Source organism: Indicator indicator, chromosome 9 (assembly GCF_027791375.1).
Source record: "Indicator indicator isolate 239-I01 chromosome 9, UM_Iind_1.1, whole genome shotgun sequence".
NCBI classification, from domain to species: domain Eukaryota; kingdom Metazoa; phylum Chordata; class Aves; order Piciformes; family Indicatoridae; genus Indicator; species Indicator indicator.
The window spans coordinates 28410671-28436535 of NC_072018.1; the positions used below are offsets into that span (position 1 = coordinate 28410671).

Sequence of the window (25865 nt, forward strand, 5' to 3'; positions counted from 1 at the left end):
AGGCACCACCAGCCAAGTTCTGTGACTCATAGCGTGAAGGCTCCGGAGCTGACAGCGCTGTGCTGCATGCGGGATGTTCCAGCCGGGCATCGGCACCGCTGCCAAAGGGTGAGATAGAGCTGATGGTGCACCACTGCCCTGCCTGCAGACCCTTTCCCTGCCTGCAGACTCCCAATTCCTGAAGATCCCCCCTGGCAGCCCTGTACCTCTGCCTGCAGGCAAAGGGGACCTGAGCCGACATGCAGGGTCAATGCTGGTGCAGGTGCCAGGGTGTGCCTGGAGCATGCTCTTTCCCTGTGTTGGTGCCAGGCAGAGCCTGGAGACAGCAATCCTTAGCCGGCCCCTTGCCTAGTGTGTCCCACCCTGGGCTGTGCAGGGGTGAGGGGGCACAGCCCTGCCCACAGCCAGACAGCACACGGTGTCGTGCACTTGTGACACGGATCTGGCATGAAGTTTGGCACCTGGCACCACCTCCCCACAGCTCTAGGGAAGAACTCTCAGCAGGAGCTGGACTCAGCCCCTGAGCTCTGGCAGCCCCCATGCCATGGAGCTGGCTGTGGCCGGGAACAAGCATCTGGATCAGCCCTTCTTGCCACTCGCTCACTGCCAACTTGCTAGGGCCTCCTGCATCCCGCATGAGGCTCAGTGCATCGGGGCTGCAGCCTCCTGCCTTTTGCAGCCTCTGATCAGCAGCATCCATGCTATGGTCTGAGGAGAGACTGGGCCAAGCTCCCTGGCTTGCCCAAGGACAGACCGGGCTCAGCACCTTGAAGCCCTGATTCTGTCCGCAGCCTCGTGGCACAGCCCTGGCTCTGGAGCTGAAGGCTTCTTGGCTGTGCTACAGTCCCTTCATCTCCCTTGGGTGCTGAGGGCTGGGCAGCCAGCGGAGCTGTGCCACCAGCACAGGGCATACAGGAGTCCTGCATGCATTTCAGCTCCCCTGTGTTTCGAGTGGCACCCATATGCCTGGAACTGCACTCATGCCTGGGTGTGTGCAGCATTGAGGGTGTGTACTAGGGCAGCATGATGCAGGGTCCATGTGGGCTCAGGGCGGAGGAAGGATGGTGAAGAGGAAGGAAGGACAGTGCAGCCCCCTCAGCCAGTGGCATGATGGTAGCTGGTCAGTGGAGCCCAGCTGCTTGGGGCTGCAGCAGCATGACTGAGGAGCACAGGGCTTGGGCCCCCCCGAGATCAACCTCCATGGCCCCACCAGCTATGTGCTGGAGACACTGGTCAGGATGTGCCCAGCTGGGTGTGTCATGAGTCGTGTCTGGTCACTCCCTGTGTGGGATGAGGCTGTGCACATCTCCACGAGGCAGGTGGCAGCATTGAGGGGCTCCTTGCAGGTGGGACTGACAGGCTCCTCTTGGACAGGCATCGGCCCTGTCAGAACCCCAACTCCTGCTTCACCCAGATCCTTCCTGCACCTTCCCCTTTGATGCACAGCTTGACATCAAGTGTGATGTGAGCCCCAAGCAGGGTCCTACACCAAACATCTCTGTCCCAAGTGTAGCTTGCCCTGTCTCACTGCCCAACAGCAGTGGAGGCACCACCACATCCACAGAATGGCCACAAACTGGCCAGAAGTAGGACTTGGTGACCCACTAGGCAAACAACCCACCCTTTTCCAAAGCCCACTTCCCTTACCAAACAGCAGGGTGCCCATGCTCAAAGACTTGCACCACTCATCACTGCAGTGCCCAGCCCTGTGCCTGATGCCAGCCCCATGGCTGCACGCTCTGTTCCCCAGGGGTGAGGCAAAGAGCAGAGCCATTGTTCTGCCATCTGGGAGAGCAATGCTGAGTCCCCACTCCACCAAGGGGACAGGACTGTCAGCAACTTCCAAGCACAAGGACAACCGGGCTGAAACTGCTTCTGCATAGCTCCCAGCATGGGAGGGAGGGCTACAAGCTTGTGTCATGAGAGTTGAGTGAAAAATACCATTTATTGGGTGTTCTGACTGCCCACAGCAGAGCTGCAGCCAAGTCCATGAAGGTAAGAGCTGGGGACTGGATTGAACATGGATGGAGCAGCATGCTGAGGGGCAGAACTGCCCCAACTGCCTGCATCAGCTGTTGGACCTCCATCAGTCCCAGGCACTGGCCCATCTCAGGCTGGACTTTGTGCTGTCTTCTCTTCCACGTGTCCCTGGAGCAGTAAGGGTGATGGAGTCCCCTGAAGAGAGCACAGGACGGCTGCTGCCAGCACCCTACCTAACCCAGCCCTGTGCACAGCCACAGGTGCCTGGTCCAGGGAACGCTGTCAGTGGGGCAGTGTCAGGCAGGGTGGTCAGGGAGGGGACACAACTTCCACCTCACACCCGATTTGCCTTCCAGGAGAGGTAGCAGTTCCAGATAATGGCAACGCACTGGACAACGGCCAGCCTGGGGACAGAGGGGTCAGAAAGAACAGGGCCCACAGCCACAGGCTCCAGGAGCTGAGGAGCCGGGGCTGCAGCAGCATTACTACCTGTGCTGCAGGGGCACGAAGTAGAAGTTTGCGATTTGCACTGGTGGCCAGATCTAGGGAGAAGAAAACAGAAATGAAAGGGTTCTGTCAGTGCCCACCTCTGCCCAGGCCTCAGAACATGGCAGCCCCCGAGGCAGGGAACAGGGACAGATGCATGGCACAGAGGGGCATGAATTCAACTGCAGCCACTGCCAGCACTTACGGAATAGTTGGTCAGGAGGGCATCCACGTAGTCCTGGAAGAGAAGGGAGTCTGTGAGCACCGAGAGCCACTCTGTGGGCACCCATCCACCATGAGCACCCAGCCACTGTGGGGGCCCAGCTGCAGGGGGGCCCCAGTGCTGGTAGGAATGGTGCAGGGGGGTCTCTGAAGCAGGCTGGGAGGCAGGCAGGGACTGGGAGCAGAGGGTCACTGTCCCCTGCCAACTTCTCTCCATTACTCCTGGTCACAGGACACCAGCAGCCCCTGCCTATCCCCTTCCCAGAGCCCTGCCTATGTGGGGTGAGCACAGGGTGGCACAAATGCTCTGCCCCCACCAAGAGTCCTTCCTGCCACAGACGTGGCCCACTGTACCACAAACAGGCTACCACACTGGCAAGCCCAGGGGCAGGCATTGGAAAGGTGAGCCTGCCAAGAGGGCAGGAAGTGAGCTGGGCAAAGCGGACAAGGCAGGGACAGTCACCTCCTCTCCCTGGCACAGGCTGTGAGCCCCCATCTGGCCTGGTGTTCCCCAGCCTCCTCCCAGGCTCTATGGGGCAGGGAGGGAGTGGGGCACCAAGTTGAGAGCCACCTTGGGAGCCTGAGGCACTGCTTTGTCCTCGTGCCATGCCCATGGCCATGCCGCAGCCCTACCCCAGGGCAGCAGGATGAGTCCCTCGTCCAGTCTGGCTGTGACTCAGCTGGGAGTCCGGCCTCATCCCAGCGCTGGCCGGCAGCCCAGGACGGGGTGAGCGGGTGCAGGGGTGATGGATGCTCTGCTGACGCTTCCTCTGCGTGGGGAGAGACGGATGTGCCCCGAGCCAGGGGTGAAGGTGGCTGCCAGCCACCACTGCCTGTCCTCCAGCTCCCTGCACGAGCCAAGCACCACTCAGAGCCCCACAGCTTGCAGGAATCACCCACTGCTGTGCTCAGGCCCAGGCAGGTTTCCCTGGGAGAGGCGAGGCAAGAGAGAAGGCACAACCTGGTTGAGATGCAGCTGGGGCAGATGGGAATGCTTGAGGTGCTGCCCACACTGAGGACCAGCTTACATGTGTCTCTGAGGTGTCTCAAAACACCTCAGACCCTGGCTCTCTTCTCACAAAGAAGAGCTGACTCAGTCTCCCCCAGATTTGCTCCTGGGCAGGACAAGGGACAGGAAATGTCTCTGCTGGCACATACCTGCAGCTCAGAAGGCTACTGGCTGGGGCTTCATGGGTGCCATCACACTAAGGAGTGAGCTCTGAGTGATGGGACCCCAGCAGTGCTCTGGCCTGGGGGGCAGAGGGTGTGGCTGGACCAGTCTCCAGCTCACAGCCTTGGCTGGGCTGGGGAGCTCTCACAGCCCTGGTGGCTGTTGGTGCTGTGCACTCCCAGTATCCATATGACCACTCTGGTGCATCTCATCCATAGCCAGTGGTCACCCACTCCCTGGTGACTCATGCTATGCACATGCTGACTCAGCTTCCACACTGGTGTCCAGCAACTGCTGCTAATGGGAGCCATCTCAGTAATGGCTCTGGAGATGCAGCTGGGAGAGGGGCTGGGTGGCATGCCGGGGACTGGATGGCACCAGGTACCCATCACCCTAGCCCAGGCAGGACCCCAGAGCTGAGCCACAGGGAATAGCCCTGATATCAGCATCCAAAGGACTGGCAGCACCTGGCACCTGATGTTCCCAGAGCCCTAGCACCTAGCACCAAGCCCAGCAGGACCCCTGGGCCACGCCAAGTGGAGCTGTGCCATGCCCCACAAAGTGGAGTTGACAAATCCCAACTCTGGCCATGGGATGCCCACAGAGCTGGCTCCGTGTCTGGGATCCTGAGGCACAACAGAGCCACAGGCCAGGCTGTGGTAGAGCTAGGAGCATGCAGCCAGTGCTGGGAGCAGCCTGTGCCTGGCACTGGCATGGGCACAACCACAGATGGGAGCAGCCAGTGCACTGGGAGCCTCCTGGTGTGACCCTGGGGATGCAGCACATACCTGCTGGATCTTGGAAAAGTTCTCTTCCACTGACAGACCATTCATGGCACCTGTGATGGTGAGGAAGCAACCAAGGAAACATGGTGCAAAGGCCCCCTGCAGGACAGAAGCAAGGGACTGACATCAAGGAGCCTGTGGTGCCCAGCACAGAGCCACATGGTTGGCACCACTGTGTGGCCTCTGGAAGGGTCCAGGGAGGCCCGTCCGCATGCCTGTGCCATCCACCACATCGAGGCTGGTCCCCAGTGTCAGGAGCCAGGGCTCTCAGAGCAGGATGGAAACCTGCCCACATGCACATGATGGCATCCACCACCCCATCCTGCTGTACCACCCGACATGGGCACCCTCACCCATGTGGCACCAACCTGATCCAGCACCATCTTCTTCACAGCCACCACTTTTGAGGTCCCTGGGACGAGTCGATCCAGAATCTTGTACCAGCTGCCCACAACGGGGCCCTGAAGAGACCAGGAGGTGAGTGGCAGCATTTTGTCCTCCTGGGCCACAAGGTGCCAAGGCTGGGGGGCGTGTGTATGTGTGTGTGTCTGTTCTGCCAGTGCTGCCCAGGATGCTACCAGGTGCCCACTGTGCTGGCACTCACCACAAAGCAAAAGCCAATGGCCATCATCTTCACAGTGCGGGTGCCGTGGTGCCCACGCAGCCCCTGCCGCTCCACCAGCTGCTGTGCCATCACGTCACCAACTCCCATGAGGACTCCTGTGACCAGCAATGCCTGCTCAGGTAGGGCATGGTGAGATCTCCATGTGTCCTGCTGACAGCCAGGCCCTCCTGCAGCCCCACTGCCCTTGTGAAGATCTAGTCCTGCTCTGGGTTCATCCCAGCGTGCAGCTGCCCACTGCCTTGCACCAAGCACTCACCTCATGGCTCAGGCCCTCCCAAGCACCTCCAGCTGCTCTCAGCATGATGCAGCATCTTTGCCTGAAACAGTGTCCAGTTGTGCCAACTCCCCACACCCCTGACAAGGGACTGATCCATCACCCAGCATCTGCTGCACCCAAGGCTTTTGGGGAAGAGCCCACCCCTGCCTCCCACCATGCCCCTCCCAAGCCCTGGGCTTGTGCTCTCCAAACCCTCCCCCCCGTACACCCCACAAATGCTGCCAACTATGATCCCATTCCTTGGAATGCTGCTCTTGGTCTGTGCTGCTTCTACCTGGCAGTGCCACTGCTGCCACCAGCAGCTGGGACAGGCAGGCAAGGCTCTGGCTGCTGGCACCGCTCCTCACCTTGTTTCCATGTCAGTGTGGGGGGCCTTCTGCTGTGCTGTCCCCCACGGGGTGATGCTCAGTTGGGCCGCTGGCAGCCCCTACTGTGTCCTGCACCCCTGACCTCTTCGACGCAACTTGGCTGGCCCAGTGCTGCTTCCCCTGGCTCCCTGCTTGTCCCCCCACTGCTCCTCCCAAGATGGGTCCCAGGCAGGTCTCCAGCCCTGCTGCCAGTCTGCTCTTGGGAACCCTGAACTCAGTAATCCCTTGGCCTGGGGAATGGTGTCCCTAGCATCCCCCCTCCTCTGGGCACCATGCTCAGGGTCAGCCCTGTCTGGAGGGCCTCCATGAGCAATTCCTCATGGATGAAGTGTAGCAGAGGCCCAGGTGCGTCCCCAGCTTGCATGCATGCAGTGCAGGCTTGGCTCCCCAACCTCTCCCTACAGCCACATGGACCAGGGCCACAGCATGGCCCCAGCAGCTTGTGGGCAGGGACTGGATGTGGCCCAAGATGGCTGTGGTAGTCAGGCAGGAGATGAGGTCTCAGCCAAAGCCAGCTGGACTGGATGTGCCCCAGCAGGACCTGGGTGGCTGTCCTGGTCTCTGCAGCTCCACAGAGCTGCTGTACTCCTGGCAGCATCTCCTGCTACCATATCTCCGAGGTCTGGGCTCCTCAGCACAGGAGACATGGACTTGTCGTGTCTGAGAACAGCTGTGAGGACAGACTGAGAAAGTTGGAGCTGTTCAGCTGTGGGGAGACCTTGTGGCATCTATCAGAAAGCTGGGGACAGACATTTTAGCAGGGCCTGTTGTGACAAGACAAGGGGTGACAGTTTTAAACTAAAAGAGGGGAGATTCAGTCTAGAAAGAAGGAAGAAATTGATTTTGCTGAGGGTGGGGAGACACAGGCCCACGTTGCTCAAAGGTGGTAGATGATACAAACGTTCCAGGCCAGGTTGGACAGGGCTCTGTGCAATCTATTCCAGTCGGAGATGTCCCTACTGACTGCAGGGGTGTTGGACTAGATGACCTTGAGAAATCCCTTCCAACCAAAACCAGTTTGTGATTCTGTGTCATCAGCTCCATCTCCCACCTCAGAGCACCACAAGTCTGAGGCTGAGGCTCTGTCTCTGTTCCTAACAGTCCCCACTCCCCTTCACAATGGCAGAACAGCCCCTGCCAGCCCACGGGCCAGCAGTGATGGGTCGCAGGGTGGTGGCAGACCCCTGGCCATTGTGGCAGAGGCAGTGGCTGGCTGCTGTTCGTGCTGGCAGCTGTCCCCCTGGGCCTGGCCGGCTCACTCCACACACTGCTCACCGCAACAGCACAGCCGGCAGCGCTGCTCTTACGCATTCAGTGCCGAAGGCTCTGGGCATGGTGCCTGGCGGTGACGAGGCAATGCCAGTGCTGCAGGGGGACACAGATCTGTCCCCCTGCCCCTGTCTGGGCCTAGGACTGCCACAAGACCGATCACCTCACAAAGACTTCGCTTGCTCAAGCTGGATCCAGCCACTCACCACCCATACCACATCTGCCAGGGTGATGCCAGCGTGGCCTTGAAAGAGTTCTGGCATAAGGATGGAGCCTGGGGGGCTATGCCCCACAGCATGAACATGGGGTCCAGCCACTGGCTGACTCCACAGCTCTGCTGGGCACTGTATCAGGCCCCAGGCTGGGAAGACCGATGCACATCGCAGTATTGCACTGGCCTAACAGCTGGACAGAGACAGGGAGATGTGCCACGAGGAAGCATTTCCTTGCCTCTTGGTGCAGAACAGAGCCATGAGAGTGGGCAGGAGGCACCAAGCAGGCTGAGACCCAGAGCCAGGTGAGTTTGAAATGGACCCAAGCTTATGTAGGCCACACTGTCTGTGTCCCCCATGGCCTTGGCAGCTGGCAGCTCTCTGTGGGAGCATAGTTGTTCTTGCCCCAGATGGGAACAGCAAGGTCACTGCTGTGGGCACATGCTGCTGCCCACTGTGCCCAGGCCCTGCTGGCATCCTGGCCCAGGGCCTGGGATAGAGGAGGCAAAGCTCTGCCTGACCCTGCAGCTCTGTCTGCAGGGCGACACAGGGATGGGGGAGGCAGGCACAGCTGGACCCATTGGGCACAGCCAGCAATGCTCCCTGGGCTGGGGTCTGCTGGCAGCTTTGCTGAGGAACAGTGGCACCAGGGAAATAGCAGCACCAGCAGCAAGCTAAGGAAGGGCTGAAGGGTGGAGTCTGTCCACTGCAGGGCCCAGGGCAGCCTGCCTTGTCTATAAAGCCCATGGCATGGCTGGCAGCAAGGAGCTGAGTCCAGCCTGGATACAGGCAGTGTAGCTGAAGGCACGAGGAGAGCAGGAAAGAGCTCAGCCTCCAGCAGCATTGCCCTTGTCACACTGGCACAGTCTTGCATGTACCTAAGTCCCAGCTTAGGCAAGGTGACATCCAAGGAGACACTGAGGCTGCCCCAAGAGGCAGGTGATGCCCCATCCTTGGAAACATTCCAGGTTAGGTTGGATGAGGCTCCAAGGAACCTGCCCCAGTTGAAAATGCCACTGCTCATTGCAGCAGGGTTGGAAGTAAGTGATCTTTAAGGTCCCCTTCCTACCCAAACCAGATGATTTGAGATTCAGGCCAAAGGCAGAACCTTTTCTTGGCTATAGGAACCACATCCACCACTGGGCCAACCACCTACACAGAACAGCTGTGCACCCCCATGGGCACAGCTCACTGCTCATCAGGGCTACCGAGGCCCCTAAGAAATTGGGGGCTCTCTCTTGGCACAGCAGGGCCAGTTCCAGCATGAAGAACCTAGGCTTGCTTAGCCTGGAAAAAAAGAAGGCTCAGGAGAGACCTTCTCACTCTCTCCAACACCCTAAAAGGAGGTTGCAGCGAGGTGAGGGTTGGTCTCTTCTCCGAAGTAACAAGCAGTGGAGCAAGAGGATACAGCCTCAAGTTGTGGCAGAGGTTTAGGTTGGACATGAGGAACATTTTCTTCCCCAAAAGGATTGTCAAAGTCTGGACCAGGCTCCTCAGGGCAGTGGGGGAGTTCCTATCCCTGGAGGGATGCAAAGCTGTGTAGGTATGGTGCTGAGAGACATGGTTTAGTGGGGACCTGGCAGTGCTAGATTAGTGGTTGGACTCAGTGATCTTAAAAGGTCTCTTCCAGGCAAAATGATATAAGCAACAGGCAGAGCTTAAGTCCCAGCTAGCCAGGGCTGCACCAAGCCTGATACAGCAGGAGGCAGGAGCAGTATGGGAGAGCAAAGGCTGGCCCTGGGCAGCTCTCCCAGCTCCACCCTGGCATCCCTCCAGGAACCAAGGGGGGATGCACAGCCCAGCAGCACTTGGTGCAGCAGGGGCCATACAACAGACTCCATCAAATCAGATAAAAATAACAGCAGGAACTGTGCAGTGGCCTGGCAGAGCCCCAGTATCCTGGGCAACATGCCACCATCCCCATGGGCAGCAGGGAGGAGGGCCAACGACTACACACTGAGCTGAGGCTCCTCGAGCCATCACACCAGCTCCTTGGCAGAGCAGGCACCCCCAGCCCCCATGGTCGTGCTTTTCCAGTGCCTTGGGCCAGTCGCTTCTGAGCTTCACACCAAGCTTAGGTGGAGGGCAGCACCTCCTCCCCAGGGCCCTCCTCCCACCTCCCTCCCACCTCCCCTGTGTGGGTCCTGCCCTGCATCCCACCAGGGGTGATTATGCCCATGACAGCAGGGCAAGGGGGCCCAGGTCACAAGGGTGAGGGGCTGTGCCTGGGAAAGCGAGGCGTTAGGGATAGGGCAATAGCGGGAAGGACTGTGAGTTATATCCAGCAGAAGGGGGCCCGTGCAGGGAGCGAGGCTGTGTCAGAGGATGGGATGGGGGCTGTGTGCTGTGGGGCAGAGAGGAGGGCTGTGCATTCTGTGGAACAAAAAAGGGGAGCAGTAGTGTGCTGGATGGGGGTGGAGTGGATGGGGGGCCTGTGTCTAAGGAGGGAAGAGGGAGCTATGTGCAGAAGGGAGCGAAAAGGCTGTGCATTATATGGTGGTAAGTGGTTTGCAGTATGCTGGGATGGAGGCTGTGCACCCCCGACTGAGGCCGAGCCCTGTGTCGGGGATGAGGTGGGAACGCGCCGCCATCTGGGCAGGGAGGGGGGAGAAGGCTGTGAGTGTCCAGACCCTGGCCGAGCAGGGTCGGCGCTGCAGGGACACGGGCAGGGTCCCGCTCTGACCGACCGTTCCTGGCCCTTACCGGCGGTGAGTGCCTGCGCAGCCCCCGGCCGCCGCGCCAGCAGCCGCCCGCAGCCCTTCCACAGCGCCGCCATGACCTGCGCGGAGCGATGACACATCCTCGGGGCGGCGCGGAGCGATGACACATCCACGGGGCGGCGCGGAGCCATGACACACCCACGGGGCGGCGCGGAGCCATGACACACCCACGGGGCGGCGCGGAGCCATGACACACCCACGGGGCGGCGCGGAGCCATGACACACCCACGGGGCGGCGCGGAGCCATGACACACCCACGGGGCGGCGCGGAGCCATGACACACCCACGGGGACCAGCACGGCGTTTATTGTCAGTCAGCGGCCCAGCACAGTGGCCAGCAGCGCCATCCGCATGTACATCCCGTTCTCCGCCTGCCGGAAGTACGCGGCGCGCGGGTCCGAGTCCACCTCCACGCTGGGACAGTGACGTAACCACGTCACTAGGACCCCTCCCCTCCTTTCCCCCGGGGCCCAGCCCTCAGTGCAGAGGAGCCCCGGCCCCGCACCCTCTAACGCAGCAACGCCAGAGCCCTCGTCCCTCCAACCCCAGCCGGCACCCATCAACCTGAGACAACACCCTCCCCCCGCCGTGCCCAGCAACACCACAGCCTCCGGCGCTCCTGAACCCCTCCAGAGGTCCCCTCCCAGCATACCACAGACCCCATCGGCCTGAGACCTCTCCACCTCAGAGACCCCCATTGCTCCCCTCTCCACCCAGTACATCCCAGCACCCTCAAACGCCCAGAGTCCGCCACAGACCCCATCGGCCTGAGATTCTGCTCATGTCTGAGCCCCCTACCCAAGACACCACAGTCTCAGCACTGCTAGACTACCCGCCTCTGCCCACACAGCACACCATAGTTTCCATCACCCCTGCACACCCTGCAGCCCCTGTGCCCCCAGAGCCCCCGTCACCCAGCACACCCTAGCTCCTCAAAGACACCCCACCTGCTCTCCCTGCACAGCCCACCACAGACCCCTCCCAATCCCACCAGCACACCCACATCCCAGCCATTCCAGAACCCACTGAGCACACCACAGCCCAAATCACCCTGAAACACCCCCAAACCCAGCACAGCCCGGCCCCATGTCCCCAAGTTCCCCCATCCCCACCTGATCTCATTGACACGAGGCAAGGGGTGCATCACCACCATCTTCTCCTTGGCCCGGGTCATGATGTGGGGAGTGAGGATAAACTGCCCAAAGCACTACGGGAAAGAACACACATCGACACAACCCTGAGCTCCAGAACAGGGAGCCCCTACCCCACTGCTGTCCCCTTCACCTAGGTGATACCCAGGGGTCCCTTCAAGCAGCCCCTCACTCACAGCCTCATACTCCTCAGCCAGGTGGAACCGCTCCTTCTGGATGCGAGTCATGTAGAGCACATCTGTGTCTGGTAGCGCCTCCTCAATGCTCCCAAACTCCTCCTGTGGCAGCACTGTCAGCAGGACTGGGGATGGAGGGGGCATAGGGCCCTCAACCCCCCATCCCACTGACTCACCTGCTTGATACCCTTGGAGGCCACAAAGCTGGTGATGTCAGGGGGCATGTGGAGGCCAGGGGGAGTCACATAGCGTAGGTTGACACGGTACTGGGTGAGCAGACGGGCCAGGGAGTGCACTGTACGCCCATGCTTCAGGTCGCCCACCATGGTAATCTGGGGAGAGTGGCCATTGGAATCAGCTCATCAAATTTAACCATTAACCCAGAACTGCCAGGTGACCACAAAATCGTATCGCTTAGCACCACATCTACGCAGCTTTTACAGGGATGGGAACTCCATCTCTGCCCTGGGCAGCCTGGTCCAGGGCTTGACAACCTCTTTGGAAGAAATTGTTCCTCATGTCCAACTTAAACCTTCCCTGGCACAATGTGAGGCTGGTTCCTCTTGTCTTATTACTTGTTCCTCAGGAGAAGAATCTAACCCACAACTTGCTCCAACCTCCTTTTGGGAAGCTGTAGAGAGCGAGGTACCCCTGAACCTCTTTTTCTGAAGGCTAAAAACTCCACTTCCTTCAGCTGCTTGTCACAAGACTTGCGCTTTACACCCTTCGCCAGCTGGTCCCATTGGCCTCAGTTCATTGATCCAGCCTGGCCAGACCCCTCTGTAGAGCCTCCTGACCCTCAAGCAGAACAATCCAACCCATGGCTCCCAACAGCCCCTTTGCTCCAGCCCCACAGCTCCATGTTGCCCATAGCCCCCCAGGCCCATAGCCCCTTACCGTCATGCCATTGACAGTGCCCAGCTCCTCACGGATAGTGAAGATGTCCAGCAGTGCCTGTGTTGGATGCTCCCCCACCCCGTCCCCGGCATTAATCACCGGCTTGCGGCAGTGCTTGGCAGCCAGCTGAAAGCACAGACAGGGCTCAGTGCGAGCAGGATGCAGCTCCTGCCAAATCCAGCAGGCCACGACCTGACGCCTGCTCCCGAATCCTGCCCCGCTGGAGAACCCAGCCCTGCCCCATAACACAGCTCACCACTGTCACTATCAAGGCAAGACCTGCAGTGCCACTGGGGCATGATGTGACCACCCCACTCTCACCTCGACGGCACCTGGCTGGGGGTGCCGCAGTACCAGCACGTCAGCATAGCAGCACATTGTCTGCACCGAGTCAGCCAGTGACTCGCCCTTCTGCACCGAGGAGGTAGCCTCTGAGAAAGACAGGACGGAGCCACCCAACCGGCTCATTGCTGCTGCGAAGGAGCTGCTGGTCCGTGTGCTTGCCTCGTAGAACATGGATGCCATCACCTTGCCCTATGGGTGCCACGCCATTCATTAACTTGGGGAGCCCAGCAGAACTTGTGTGTGGCACATGGCTCCCATAGCCTTGCTTGGAGTGCCTGGGGAGCTGCTCTTTGTCCATCTCACCTTGAGTATGTCCAGGCTCCGCTCCTTCTGCACCAGCATGCGCAGGGTGTGTGCCACATTGAACAGATGTGACATCTGCAGGGAGAGGTGGCTCAGCAGTAGGCACAAGCATCACACTTCCCCCACCCATCCCGGTGCCCACCACCAGCCCAGGCACCTGTTCCTTGGAGAACTGCTGCACAGAAAGCACATGTTGGCCAACAAGGGGGTGCAGCAGAGGGGAGGTCTGGAAGTGGGGTGTGCCCTGGGGTGATGCCTGACGTGGGAAGGGGCCCAGTGGGTAGAAGTAGCTGTCTTGGATCACAGCTGGATCTATGGCATGGAGAGCGTGTGGTCAGCTGACATGGTCCTGGAGCTCAGCCTGCTGCTAGAACTCAAGATTCCCACAGCACTCACCTGGCTCCACTGCCTTCCTGCTGGCCTTGTCACGGGCATCTTCAGCTGGAGTGGGAGATGGAGAGTGGCAGCATTAGAGGGTGGGAGCAGCTGTGGCACCCTGGGCTTCGCCCTCCTGGGGTGCTGGCAGCACGGCACAACCCTCCCGGCACTCAGCAGCACTAGGCAAAAGCATGGCAGGCTCTGACGCCAGGGTTATGGCCACCCAGAGACTGGTGAAGCCTCAGCATAGTGCTGTGCCCCTCTCCCCATGTGCCCCACAAAACCCAATCGGACGCAACCCAAATCACTCTGGCAGGTGACAGGTCCCTGAGGTGCCGTCCGGGCAGGGAGCAGGCAGGCGCAGCCATGCCCTGTGCTGCGGTGCCCAGCCTCATCCCAAGGTGCAGGAAGAGGCCTGTGCTGGGCTGGCATTAGGGCAGCCTGTGGGCGGTACGGCACCTGGGGGAGGATGCACTCCTGGCTGCGGTTAGTGCCATTAGTACGGCCGCGTCTCATTGTCTGAGTGAGTCCCCCCTACAACATTACCGGTGCCTCGGGCGCCCGGGCGGTGCACGGCTCCCAGCCTCCGGAACGCTGAACGGGACACAAGGGCCGGTGTCAGCAGGGCCAACCAGCCATGGCCCTGGGCGGCACACGCTTGCTGCCCTGCCACCCACCACGCTACACTGCCCCATGGCACCCTATGCCCCACTACCTGGCAGCCCAGGATCAGAGGCCCGGTGGATGCGGGGTGGGAGGTGAAAGCGTCCCTCACCCGCAGGACCAGCTCGGCGGGGGCTGGAAGCTCGGCCCCGCAGCATCTCAGCAGCTACCACATGCCGGGGCCGCTCAGGCGTCTGCAAGGAGAGACTGAGCTGAGCCAGAGCAGGAAAGGGACCCCCCTTACCAGCCCGACACCTACCCCTGGTACCTTTGTGCTCTCCTTGGTGGGGGCTGCATGTGGTGCCATCACAGATCCTGAGGGCCATTTCTTCACATCCTGCCCATATCCAGGGGGCACCAGCACCTGCAGCCACAGGTTGGCAATATTGTTGGTGACGGGATGGGAGAACCCCTAGATACTAGGGTAACGAGACCCATGACCTTACCTGCCCGTCGATGTAGGCGACCTCCCCACGTAGGACCACCCTTCGCACTGTTCCCTTCACCTTCATGCCCTCAAAAGGTGTCCAGTGGGCCTTGGAGAAGGCCATGGCACTGGGGATGATCCACTCATGCTCCAGGTCCACCTACCAGGACAGTGACTCAGGGGCTGCACGGCCAGGGCCAGATCAGGAGTGCGGGGGCAGGGACCAACCTCCACGTAGGTGTCCTCCTGTGCTGGCAACCCAAAGATCTTCCGGGGGTTCTCATAGAGGCGCTGGATGATGTCCTCCACAGTGAGCCGTCCCTCAGAGACGGCAGTCAGCAGCAGTGGCAGCATCGTCTCCAGGCCAGGGTAGCCAGGAGGTGGCTCCTGCCCTTGCTTCTCCTCCAGTGTGTGGGGGGCTGAAGGATGGGGCTGGTCACTGGGGAGATCCACTGCTGCCCCTTCCCCACGCTCCCACCATTCCCCTGAGCTCACCGTGATCCGTGGCAAAGCAGTCAATAGTGTCCATGTTCTCCCAGAGAGCCTCCACATCCTGGCGTGTGCCCAGCGCTGGCCGCACAGCCGCTCGGCCCTCCCCAAGGCGCCCCAGGTCATCCCGGCACAGGAAGAGGTGGTGTGGAGCCACTTCGCAGGTCACCGGCACCCCCTTCTGCTTGGCTGCCTTGATGAGGAGGATCTGGGAGAGCCATGGTGAGGTGGGAGCCCCAGACAGCCCTGCCCCCTGTCGCTGGGTTCCACAGTACCCCCACCACTCACCTCCTCTCTGCGGGCCACATGGCAGATGTGCACGGGGCGCTGGTACAGCTGGGCCACCATCAGGACAGCAGCCACTGTCTGCCGTTCTGCATGTGCCACCATGGGCAAGTGCCGTGGCCACTGCTCAAAGTGCTGTGGGATAGATAACATAGGGCTGGGTAGCACAAGTGCCAGGAGGTGGACCCAGCGCTGTGCCCACTGTGGCTCACCTCCATCCACAGTGACACGTCATCCATCCGCAGGCTGGAGAAGGTGTCATTCAGGTAGAGCTTGAGCCCAGCAGCTGCCCCAGCTAGGGGTCCCAGCAAGCTGGCATTCTCCGAGGAAGCCCCCAGAAAGAGGGCAAAGTCACAGCGGGCACCGGCCTCAGCAAGCTGCGGAGTAAGAGGTGGTGGGTGCCAGGCCGGGGCACCAGAGCTTGCACCAGTGCCCATCTAAGGGACATGGGCATTGGGCAAGACAGCAGCCCCTCACCTTCTGCACCAGGGTGAAGGAGGCGGCATCAGTGATGGCAGGAGTGGTATTGGGCATGGCACACACCATGGTGACACCACCAGCCAGGGCAGCTGCTGTGCCTGATGCAAAGTCCTCCTTGTGTGTGCCACCTGGCTCACGGAGGTGGACGTGGATGTCGATCAGCCCTGGGAAGTGGGGCAGTGTTGGCACAGGTAGTCCCCAGCCATGGGGTGACGTGGGCACCCTGGCAGTGCAGGGAGATGTCTCCTGTCCTCGGAGCACCCTCAGAGCCCCCAGCATGGCTCCCAGCATTGCCCCGGTTGCACCTGTGGAGCCCCCATCCCCCTGCCATGGCCCCAGTCCTACCAACCTGGTAGACGGATGAGCTTCTGGGAGGTCATGCAGTCCACGTGCATCTTCAGTGGAGGGGCTGCCCCAATCTGGCCCAGAGCCTGCAGAGACAGCAGCTGTGGGGTCAGGGCTCAGGAACAGGGCCAGGATGAAGACACCTCTGAGCTGCACCCCAAAACTGACCCTACAGCAGCAATGCCCACACACAGCACCCACCCTACAGCAGTCACAAGATGACTCGCCCACCCCAGCCATCCCTCGGCCTCACCACACCCCAGCCCACCTCCACGAAGAGCTTGGTACACTTGATGTCAATGATGAGGGGCACGGAGTAGTCAACAGCCAGGCGCCGAGTGCGGTAGCCCTTGGTGACAAAGGAGGAGAGCCGGCGGCCCCCTGAGTTGCGCATCGAGAGGTTGATGACCATCTCAAAGTGATTCTCAGCCAGGTAGTCTAGGATGCTGCGCTGAGTCTCCCGGGTACCGGCCTCACTACCATCTGCCTCATCAAAGTGCCAGTCCACAGCCATCACCTGCCAGCAACGACATCCATCAGGACCCCTCACACCTCCCCCAAGATCATCTCCAGCCCCACTGAACCCCTAGCCCCAACCTTGATGCCATGCTCAGTGTAGAAGTCAGCAGTGCCAAGGCTGGCATACAGCTTGTAGCCAAGGTTCTCCAGGGTCCGCACCGTTGGAAGCAGCTCGCTCTTGTTCTGCAATGGCCCCAGGACTGGTGAGAGAGTGGAGTGGGGCACCGGCTCCCAATGTGTCCCTTGCCCCAGCCCTACACACCTTGTAGCTGCCGATAGTCAGCAGGATGTTCTTCTTGGGGATCTTGAAACCGGTGCTGAGCATGGCCTTCAGGTAAGCCTCACAGCGGTTCTCCCCAAAGCAGGCCACCTCACCTGTGCTGGTCATCTCCACACCCAGCACCACATCAGCACCCGCCAGGCGTGAGAAGGAGAACTGGGGCACCTAGGGGCAGAGAGGGCTCAGGGGCTGCCCAAAGACAAGCCCCAGCCCAGCCCCCACATCCCTTGCTCACCTTGACACCAACAATGCCTGTGCCAGTCATCAGCCCCACGGGCTCCACATCCTCACCCATGATCACTTGGCTGGCCAATGCCACCAGGTCCACCCCCAGGGTCTTGGAGACAAAGGGAAAGGAGCGGGAGACTCGGACGTTGCACTCAATCACCTTCAGCTGGTCGTCCTGTGGGAAAGCAGACAGCACAAGGCTCGTGCGAGGTTGCAAAACACCCTCCCACACCACACCATGCCAGCTGGCATGACCCCCCAACTGAGGCACCTTGGCAATAAGCTGCAGGTTGAAGGGTCCGGTGACCTGCAGCTCCTGCCCGATGGCGTGGACAATAGCCTTGATACGCTCCAGTGTCTTAGGTGTGATGTCCTGGGGGGGTGTAACCAGCGTGGCGTCACCTGAGTGCACCCCAGCATTCTCCACATGCTCCGAGATGGCAATGGCTACCACCACGCCGTCACAGGCCACTGCGTCCACGTCAATCTCCTGCAAGTAGGAGCATGGTTATGGCCCAGCACTAGCACCAGAGTAGGACGATCAGGCTCTCACGGGGACCAGGGGTGCTCAGGGGCTGGAGTAGCCTCCTGGATGGACCTTGGCCTCCTGGATGAACTTGGAGATGACAACAGGCTGCTCCTTCGACACAGCCACGGCATTGCTCAGGAACTTCTCTAGGTCACTGTCTGAGTAAGCCACATTCATGGCAGCACCGCTGAGAACATAAGAGGGACGCACGACACAGGGGTATCCCACCTTGCAGCAGAAGTGCTTGGCTGACTGTGAGGGAGATGACACCCTCAGGGAACGTGTCAAGGACCAGTCCCCTTCAGGGCAGCCCCACTGCCTTCATCGTCCCCTTCCCATGCCCCCCACCTCCATGTCAGAGAGCTCCTTCCAGAGGGGCTGGCTGATGCCGATGGAGTCGAGCAGGCGGGAGAACTTGAAGCGGTTCTCAGCTGAGTCAATTGCCTCTGGGGAGGTGCCCAGGATGCGGCACTGCTGCCGGTGTAGGGCCATGGCGATGTTGTTCGGCAGCTGTCCACCCATGGACAGGATCACCCCCTCAGGATTCTCCAGCTCATAGATGTCCATCACCACCTATGACACCACATGGGGCAAAGAGATAAATAGGATGGAGCCCAAGGCAACCCCCATCCTGCCCCACAGCAGGAAGGGCCTCCAGGCCATCTCACCTCAAAGGAGATCTCATCAAAGTAGAGGCGGTCACACATGTCGTAATCAGTGCTTACTGTCTCAGGGTTGTAGTTCACCATGATGGTCTTGAAGCCCATCTACCGAGGGAGCAGAATAGGGTGAGGCCATGGGCCCCTTGCTCCTCCCCAGCTCATCCTCTGGCCAGGGACACCTGAGCCAGTGACCCCATGGGGCCCAGTTGACCTTGCGGAGTTCCTGGATGCAGCCCACAGCACACCAGTCGAACTCAACACTGCTGCCAATGCGGTAGACGCCAGAGCCGATGACCATGACATGGGGCTCGCGGAATGTCAGGTCGTGCTCAGTGCCGTTGTAGGTCAAGTACAGGTAGTTGGTTTGAGCTGGCCACTCTGCTGCCACCGTGTCGATCTGCTTCACCACTGGCAGGATCTGCAGGTCATGCCGCATCTTCCGCACGGCCAGCTCGGTGCTGCAAGGGACAGGGTGAGTGCCAGGACAAAGCATGGGACATACACCACATTCCCTACTATGCACCAGCTGCAGGGAAGATTGAACGCTTCAATGGTTTGCTGAAAACCACTCTGAAAGCCATGCGGGGTGGAACTTTGAAAAACTGGGAGAAACATCTAGCACAAGCAACCTGTTTGGTAAATAGAGATTCTGTAAATCAAGCTGGACCTGCACAATCAGATTTGTTACAAAAGATAGAAGGTAATCAAGTTCCTGTTATTTGAGAAAAGAATCTGTTAGGGGAAACTGTTTGGGTATTTTCTCCTCTGGGAGAGGCTAAGCCTATCCAAGGGGTGGTTTCTGCTGAAGGTCCTGGTCACACTTACCAGGAAATGCAAGAGAATGGTGAAATTCAGTGTGTTCCACAAAGAAATCTAACTTTAGCTGAGAGAGTTTAAGTTTGGAGCGTATAGTATAAGCTGTTAGGAGTTTCTCTTTCAGAGAAGAGCAGGGCCACTGCCGCCTGCCTCACCTGAGCACAGCCAGGGCCACCTGTTTGTCAGAGAAGCCAAGCTGCTTGGCCCGCATGAGCACAGCGGGTGGCATAGCACTCTGCTCCTCACGGTATGACTCCAGCAGCTCCGCATGGTCCGTGATGTTCTTCATCTTGTGCAGGAACCAGCGGTCGATCTTGGTCAGCTCATAGAGTCGCTCAATGGAGTAGCCAGCCCGCAGTGCGGCTGCCAGCACGAAGATCCGCTTGTCTGTTGGTGTCTCTAGCTCCTGCCAGGCCAGGAGGTGAGTGTGGCTGGGCAGGAGCCTGCCAGCCACCTCCTACCCTCACCTCCCCATGCTTTCCTGCCACTCACCACGTCTGAGGCTCGTTTCACAGTGTGATCAAAGCCCACACAGTTCTCATCCACCATCCTCAGTGCCTTCTGAAAAGCTTCCTCGAAGTTCCTCCCGATAGCCATGACCTCCCCTGTGGATGAGGCCATGAGCAGCTGGACCCCACACCGATGATCGACCCCCTTGCCCCGCTCCTGCCCACCCTGCGCTCACCCACACTCTTCATAGAGCTGCCAATCTTGGTGCTGACACGCAGGAACTTGCTGAGATCCCAGCGTGGGATCTTCACCACACAGTAGTCAAGGCTGGGCTCAAAGTTTGCTGTGGTGGAGTTGGTGACAGAGTTCCTGGGGAGAGAATGGGGATCAGTGAACAGGGCTGTTCCAAAGCAGCAGTGTGGGGCTGCCAGGGCAGTGCCCTGTCCTGCGCCACAGTAGTGCCATTACCTGAGGATGGGCAGGGGGATGCCCAGGGCCAACTTAGCAGCCACATAAGCCAGAGGATAGCCAGTGGCCTTGCTGGCTAGGGCTGAGCTGCGGGAGAGCCGGGCGTTCACCTCGATGATATAGTACTGCAGGCAGCAGAGTTAGTGGGGTCAGCAGGATGTGCTCCCCAAGCCCAGCATCTCCCTGGTGCTGGGGTGGCACCAAAATGCCACTCACACATGGAGGGCACAAAAAGTGACAGAGATGAATGTGGGGAGAGCCAGGGGCAGGGCAAGGGGCAGCCCAGGGCTTTCAGGGACTAGCCAGGGCTTTTGAGGGTGGGGGTCATATTTACCTGCTCAGACTCAGGGTTCAGGGCAAACTGGATGTTGCACTCGCCCACGATGCCCAGGTGCTGCACCACCTTCACAGCTGTGCGTCGCAGCATGAAGTACTCAGTGTCATTGAGGGTCTGGCTGGGAGCCACCACAATGGACTCACCCGTGTGGATCCCCAGTGGGTCCAGGTTCTCCATGTTGCACACCTGGCAGTGGACAGCAGGTTACTACAAGCTGGAGTGGTCCCCACCCACCACCCCTCACAGGTTCCTCTCAGCTCCCACTGCCCCCTCCCCTACCTAGTGGATGACAGAAGCTCCCTGCAGAACCAAGACATAACCCCCAAGGACACCCCATATGTTGCAGCCCCCACAGAACACAGAGGGTGTGGGGGTCTGCTTCAAGGTGTGCAGCTCCAAGTGGCATAGAAGGGGCTGGGGAGCCTTTCCTGGGGATGAGGTCCAGTGAGAGACCTGCACCCCATACCTCCAGCATCCAGAAGAGCCCTGGCCGTGTCACCCCAACCCGTACCGTGACACAGTTGTTGTAGGCATCCCGTACCACCTCGTACTCAATCTCCTTCCAGCCTTTCAGGGACTTGTCCACCAGGACCTGGGATGTATGAGTGAAGGCCTGGCTCACCAGTGCCACCAGTTCCTCCCGGGTGTTGGCAAAGCCAGAGCCCAGACCACCGAGGGCGTAGGCAGAGCGCACGAGCACTGGGTACCCCAAGCGGTCAGCTGCTGCCTGAGCCTGCAGAGAGCAGCAAGATGAGTCATGATGTACACAGGGAGGAGAGCATCCTGGACCCCACCCAGCCCCCTGAACACGCCCTGACCTGCTCCAGGGAAGCAGCAGCCTCGCTGGGTGCTACGTGTTCCCCGATCTCCTCCATCTTCTCCACAAAGACCTTGCGATCCTCTGTCATCTCAATGGAGGTGACCGGGGTGCCCAGCACCTGCACGTGGTACCGCTCCAGCACACCTGCTTTGGTCAGCTCCACACCACAGTTGAGGGCCGTCTGTCCCCCAAAGGTCAGCAGCACCCCATCAGGACGCTCATTTCGGATCACCTGGGGAGTACAGGGCAGTGGGGCAGGGACCTATGGTGGCTCCACAAAATGCATCCTGTGCCCATGCTGCCCCACAAGCATCCCTCCACCTCCTCCTTTTGTGTATTAGCCTCTCTGCCATCCCATGGCCCCCTAGATACCTTCTTAGTCCCCAGCCCCCAAAACTGCCCCCTCCACTCCAGTGTCCCAAGGTGCTCACCTGAGTGACATACTCAGGGGTGATGGGGAGGAAGTAGACCTTGTCTGCCAGTCCCTTGGAGGTCTGCACTGTGGCAATGTTTGGGTTGATCAGCACTGTCTGGATGTTCTCCTCCTTCAGTGCTTTGATGGCCTTATAGGGAGCAGAGAGGTCACGGTTGGTGGCCCTGGTGACCCTCACTGCCTCCCCGTGCCCACTGGGTGGGTACTCACCTGTGACCCCGAGTAGTCGAACTCGCCTGCCTGCCCAATGGAGAGGCCACCAGATCCCAGGATCAGCACCTTGCGGGGCCGGACCAAATTCTGACCTGCTGCCGGCACTTTGGTGTAGGTCAGCCAATCCTGTAGGCGCTCCCGCACTGAGGGACATGGGACATAGTGGAAGCAGGGCCACATGCAGCCCTTTGCAGAGCCCCAGCCTCACACCCCTGTGCCCTGGTCCTGTCCCAAGACCAAGGATGCAGCCATCCCCTCTCCATCCTGCACCCACCTGTCCGGGTGCTGCCTTCTCCACTCTGCAAGTCCCGTGCAGTCTCCACAAAGATGTCAAAGAGCCCCTCCAGGTCCGTGGGGCCGGCACGGTGCTCTGGGTGAAACTGAACACTACAGAGGAAGGGCATCAGGCAGGGCTGTGCACAGATCTGTGCCCCCTGCCCGGCCCCTCCAGCCCTGTCCCCACACCCACCTGAAGAAGGGCTTGTGCTGGTGGACAAGGCCCTCATTGGAGCCGTCATTGGCATTGGTGAAGAGTGGGGCCCAGCCAGGTGGCAGGCTGCCTGCCTCCACTGCGAAGCCATGGTTCTGTGCTGTGATAAAGCAGCGCAGTGTGTCCTCGTGCAGGCACGGCTGGTTGTGCCCACGGTTCCCATACCTGGGGTGGCAGGATGGATGGCAGTCAGCCCCCGGGCAGCCAGGACCCCAATGTGGTCGCCTCTACCCCAGAACCCTGCTCACTTCATCTTGTAGGTGTGGGCACCAATGGCGAGTGACAGCAGCTGATGCCCCAGGCAGATCCCAAAGACTGGCTTGGGCTGGGGCATGTCCAGCACCCGGCGCAGACTGGACACTGTCACCTGGCAGAGCTGCGGGTCCCCGGGGCCATTGCTGATGAAAAGTCCATCAAAGTCTGTGCCGAGACAGCAGCGAGATCAGAACAGTGACCCCCAAGGCCACAGTGTGGTCCTGCCCACTACCCAAACCCCTGCTGCACCACAGCAGAATCTTCCAGCTCCCCAAAAGCCTTGCAGACTCATAGCAGGGCACCCCCAGCCCTGCCAAAGTCCTACTGAGCTGCAGCACAGCCCCCCCAGCTACCAGCAGCCTGAGCCCACAGTACCCCTGCCACTCCAGCAGAGTCACACCAACTCCACAAATGCCACAACACTCATCCTTTTAGCTGCAAGGGTCCCCCAAATCTCACAGCCCCTCACAGTCCCCCATATGAAGGATCACATTACAATCTGGAGTTTCCCATCCCAAGCAGAGCAAGGCATCTCAAGCCCATGTCCCCCATCCCTGTAATGTCACAGACAGGAGTCTGAGCTTGAGCCCCCTGGAAAGACAACTTTTAGTCTCCCCAACCCTCCAGCATGGAGCAGGACACAGTTCCTTGTTGCCCCAACTACTGGCCAAGGAGATGGGCCCTGCCCCATTCACCCCAGGGCAAGGCTCTGTGATGCCCCCAGCTGTTGCCACCTCACCTGTGATGTCCAGTGGGTGGTCCCAGGGCACCACAGTGACGGCTGCCCCTCGTTCGCACAGGCACCGCACCTGGTTGTGCTTGAGACCACAGTCAACAGCTGTGATACGCAGTGACCCGCCGGGGTTGAACACACGGGGTGTCTGTGGAGGAATGAGTGTGAGGCACCCCAGCTCCCAAACTGGGACCAGCTACCTCGGACAAGCCTCAGCCCAGCACCAGCCCTCCACCAGCCTATTGCCAGATCCCTGCCACCCCAATGCCCCCCAGCCCAGCACCAGACCTCTCTGCCACTCCCCACCCCAATGTCAACCCCTTCAGCCCCATCAGACCTCCATCCCACTGCCAGCACTCTCTGCCACCCCACAAAGCCCCAAGTCTGGAGCCAGCCCCTCTAGCCCCACCTTCAGTGACACCTCCTGCACCAGGTGCCGTTTGTTGGGGTCCTCAAAACAGAGGCTCTCCTCGGGGATCCCATCAGGCACCAGCTTCCCCAGCAGTGTCCCCTTCTCACGAATCTTCTTTGTCAGGGCCCGGGTATCAACCCCTGCAGCAGGTTGTAAGACACAACTCCATGGCCCTGACCCCAAGCATCACCACACTGCATCCCCAACCACCAAGAGCATGCCAAGCTCCAGGGGGCAAATCCCAACGTGTAGAGAAGCCTGGTCCAGAACTTGGTGCCCCTGGTCTCCAGCCCCCAGGTCCCTCCCACACTCAACCCCACAGTCCCCTTAGGCTCACCTTCCAGCCCGAGGATGTTCTGCTCCTTCAGCCACTGGTGAAGAGAGCGTGATGCACTCCAGTGGCTGGGGGTCTTCGAGCACTCGCCCACCACCAGTGCAGCCACGTGGATCTTACTGGACTCGAACCACTGCAGGGTGGAGGGTCAACATGGCCAGGTGGAAAGCCACCAGCCTAGGAGGAGCCCTGTGTGCTTCTCAGGCACGTGATCTGGCTGCTCTCTTTGGACACAGCAGGATGGCTATAGACCAGGGCTGAAAGTGCCCCATGGGACAGGTGCCCATGACACAGACCCAGCCACCCCCACCCTTCCCCTGGCCTTCTGATATGGCACATCAGGCTGCCAGCACTCCCCACTATACCCCACACCCAGCTCTGCAAGGTTGGGGCTTGGTCCATCTGATTGCTCCCTCAGCTCTGGGAGCCCGAGAACAGAGTGTCCAGGCCCCCACCACTGCTGCACCACAGCCCCCTGCACCGTGGGACCCCTCAGCTCAAACTAGCACACAAGAAAGCATCGATCCCTCTGGCACAGCACCCCACCGGGACCCCCACACCAGTGGGTCCTGCCCCACGGGATTAGGGCTCTGGTTCCCGAGAGCAGGACTGCAGGAACGCAGCAGAAACCCTGAGTGGGCTGCGGATGGTGAGAGCAGGGCCAGGGACTTGGGAAGGGCAGGACAGTCTCCAGGGTCAGCGCGGGAGAGGCCCGAAACCACAGCGGAGCCTGGACTCTGTCCCGGGATGGTTAGTGGAGCCTAGGAGCTGGGAGGGGGATGGGGTCTGAGCAGGCAGCAGGGGCAGCTCTGCATTGCCCCACTCTTGGGGCATGGGACCTGGCAGAACCATATACAACAGCAGCACTCAAGGGTTGCCCCCCAGCCCAGCCCTGGTTCTCTCTTGGAGACAGGTCGAACTGGAGCACTTCGGGCCCCACGACATCGGCGTCAAACCTCCGCTCACTGCCGCACGTGCCTCCCCGGTGTTCGCACTACCCCCGCCCTGGCACCCTGCACCGGCCCGCCCAGCCACGCGCTGGCCACCACGGCTGGCAGCGCCGGGAGCTGCGGCGGCACCGTGACCGGGACGCGATGCCCCACGTCCCGCTGACCGCTGTGCTGCAGACAGGCACAGGGTGCCCCATGCACCGCTGCACGGTCACGCAGCCCCTTGCCCTCTGCCTTGGTCCTCGCCCGCTCACCCTGCTGAGGCCGAAAGGGTCGGTCTCGTCCCGGGGCACCCCGTAGTTACCGACCAGTGGGTAAGTGAGCACCAGGATCTGCGCCTTGTAGGACGGGTCGGTGAGGGCCTCCGGGTAACCCACCATGCCGGTCTGGAATACTGCGGACAAGGAAGCGGGGCTGGGGATGGCAGGACGGCGCATTCCGTCCTGCCCATCCCCCCCATCCCGCCGGCAGAGACAGCGAGCCCCTGGCACGGATGATCCTTCCCCATCACCCAAGGCAGCCCCCACTCCTGTCGCCGAGTGCCCTCCCCTCCCGGTACCGCTCGCCGCCCTCCGGCTGCTCTCCAGCATGCGCCGCCGTCCCGGCCGCAGTCTAGCCCCGCCCGCCCGCCCTCACCGACTTCTCCAGACACGGCAGCCCCAGTAGCCCCGAAGGGGCGTCCGTGCAGCACCGTCCCATCCTGCAGCACCAGGCGGCCCATGGCGGCTCCACGTGCGCTCCGGCAGCTCCGCGGCGGCGACCGAGTGAAGAGGCGCGTGCAGCGCGGCAGCAGGCAGCGACAACGGGAGGATCCGGGGCGGGGCCGGACCCAGCAAGCCTCCGGGGCGGGGCGGCTGTAGCACCTGGTTCACCAGTGGTAAC

The 25865-nt window shown here is 60.5% G+C and overlaps 2 protein-coding genes across 3 annotated transcripts; both read right to left on the reverse strand.

Moving 5' to 3' along the window:
* Nucleotides 1-1956: 1956 nt before the first annotated feature.
* Nucleotides 1957-10246, reverse strand: MPV17 (mitochondrial inner membrane protein MPV17). Its single transcript, XM_054383364.1, has 7 exons — nt 10099-10246; nt 5249-5364; nt 5013-5105; nt 4648-4743; nt 2672-2704; nt 2470-2522; nt 1957-2384 (listed from the first exon to the last, which is right to left on the reverse strand). Exons 1-7 carry the CDS (start codon nt 10244-10246, stop codon nt 2315-2317), a joined length of 609 nt encoding a protein of 202 aa, XP_054239339.1. The 3' UTR covers nt 1957-2314.
* Nucleotides 10247-10429: 183 nt separating this feature from the next.
* CAD (carbamoyl-phosphate synthetase 2, aspartate transcarbamylase, and dihydroorotase) lies at nt 10430-25704 on the reverse strand. Of its 2 annotated transcripts, XM_054383805.1 has the most exons (44): nt 25620-25704; nt 25238-25377; nt 24037-24166; nt 23697-23839; nt 23294-23435; nt 22548-22719; nt 22279-22464; nt 22084-22196; nt 21807-21952; nt 21595-21726; nt 21162-21395; nt 20855-21076; nt 20341-20529; nt 20007-20131; nt 19774-19907; nt 19581-19693; nt 19244-19494; nt 18484-18730; nt 18279-18377; nt 17959-18183; nt 17680-17862; nt 17353-17571; nt 17089-17256; nt 16836-17018; nt 16652-16756; nt 16323-16571; nt 16059-16140; nt 15707-15873; nt 15442-15606; nt 15233-15364; nt 14951-15152; nt 14684-14874; nt 14475-14615; nt 14297-14392; nt 14081-14222; nt 13384-13428; nt 13145-13299; nt 12988-13062; nt 12661-12873; nt 12340-12465; nt 11619-11774; nt 11443-11544; nt 11228-11322; nt 10430-10529 (listed from the first exon to the last, which is right to left on the reverse strand). In XM_054383805.1, the coding sequence occupies exons 1-44, from the start codon at nt 25702-25704 to the stop codon at nt 10430-10432; spliced, it is 6720 nt and encodes a 2239-aa protein (XP_054239780.1). The 2 variants fall into 2 exon arrangements, with proteins under 2 accessions (XP_054239780.1, XP_054239781.1); XM_054383806.1 differs by lacking the exon at nt 20341-20529.
* Between the last annotated feature and the right edge of the window lie 161 nt (nt 25705-25865).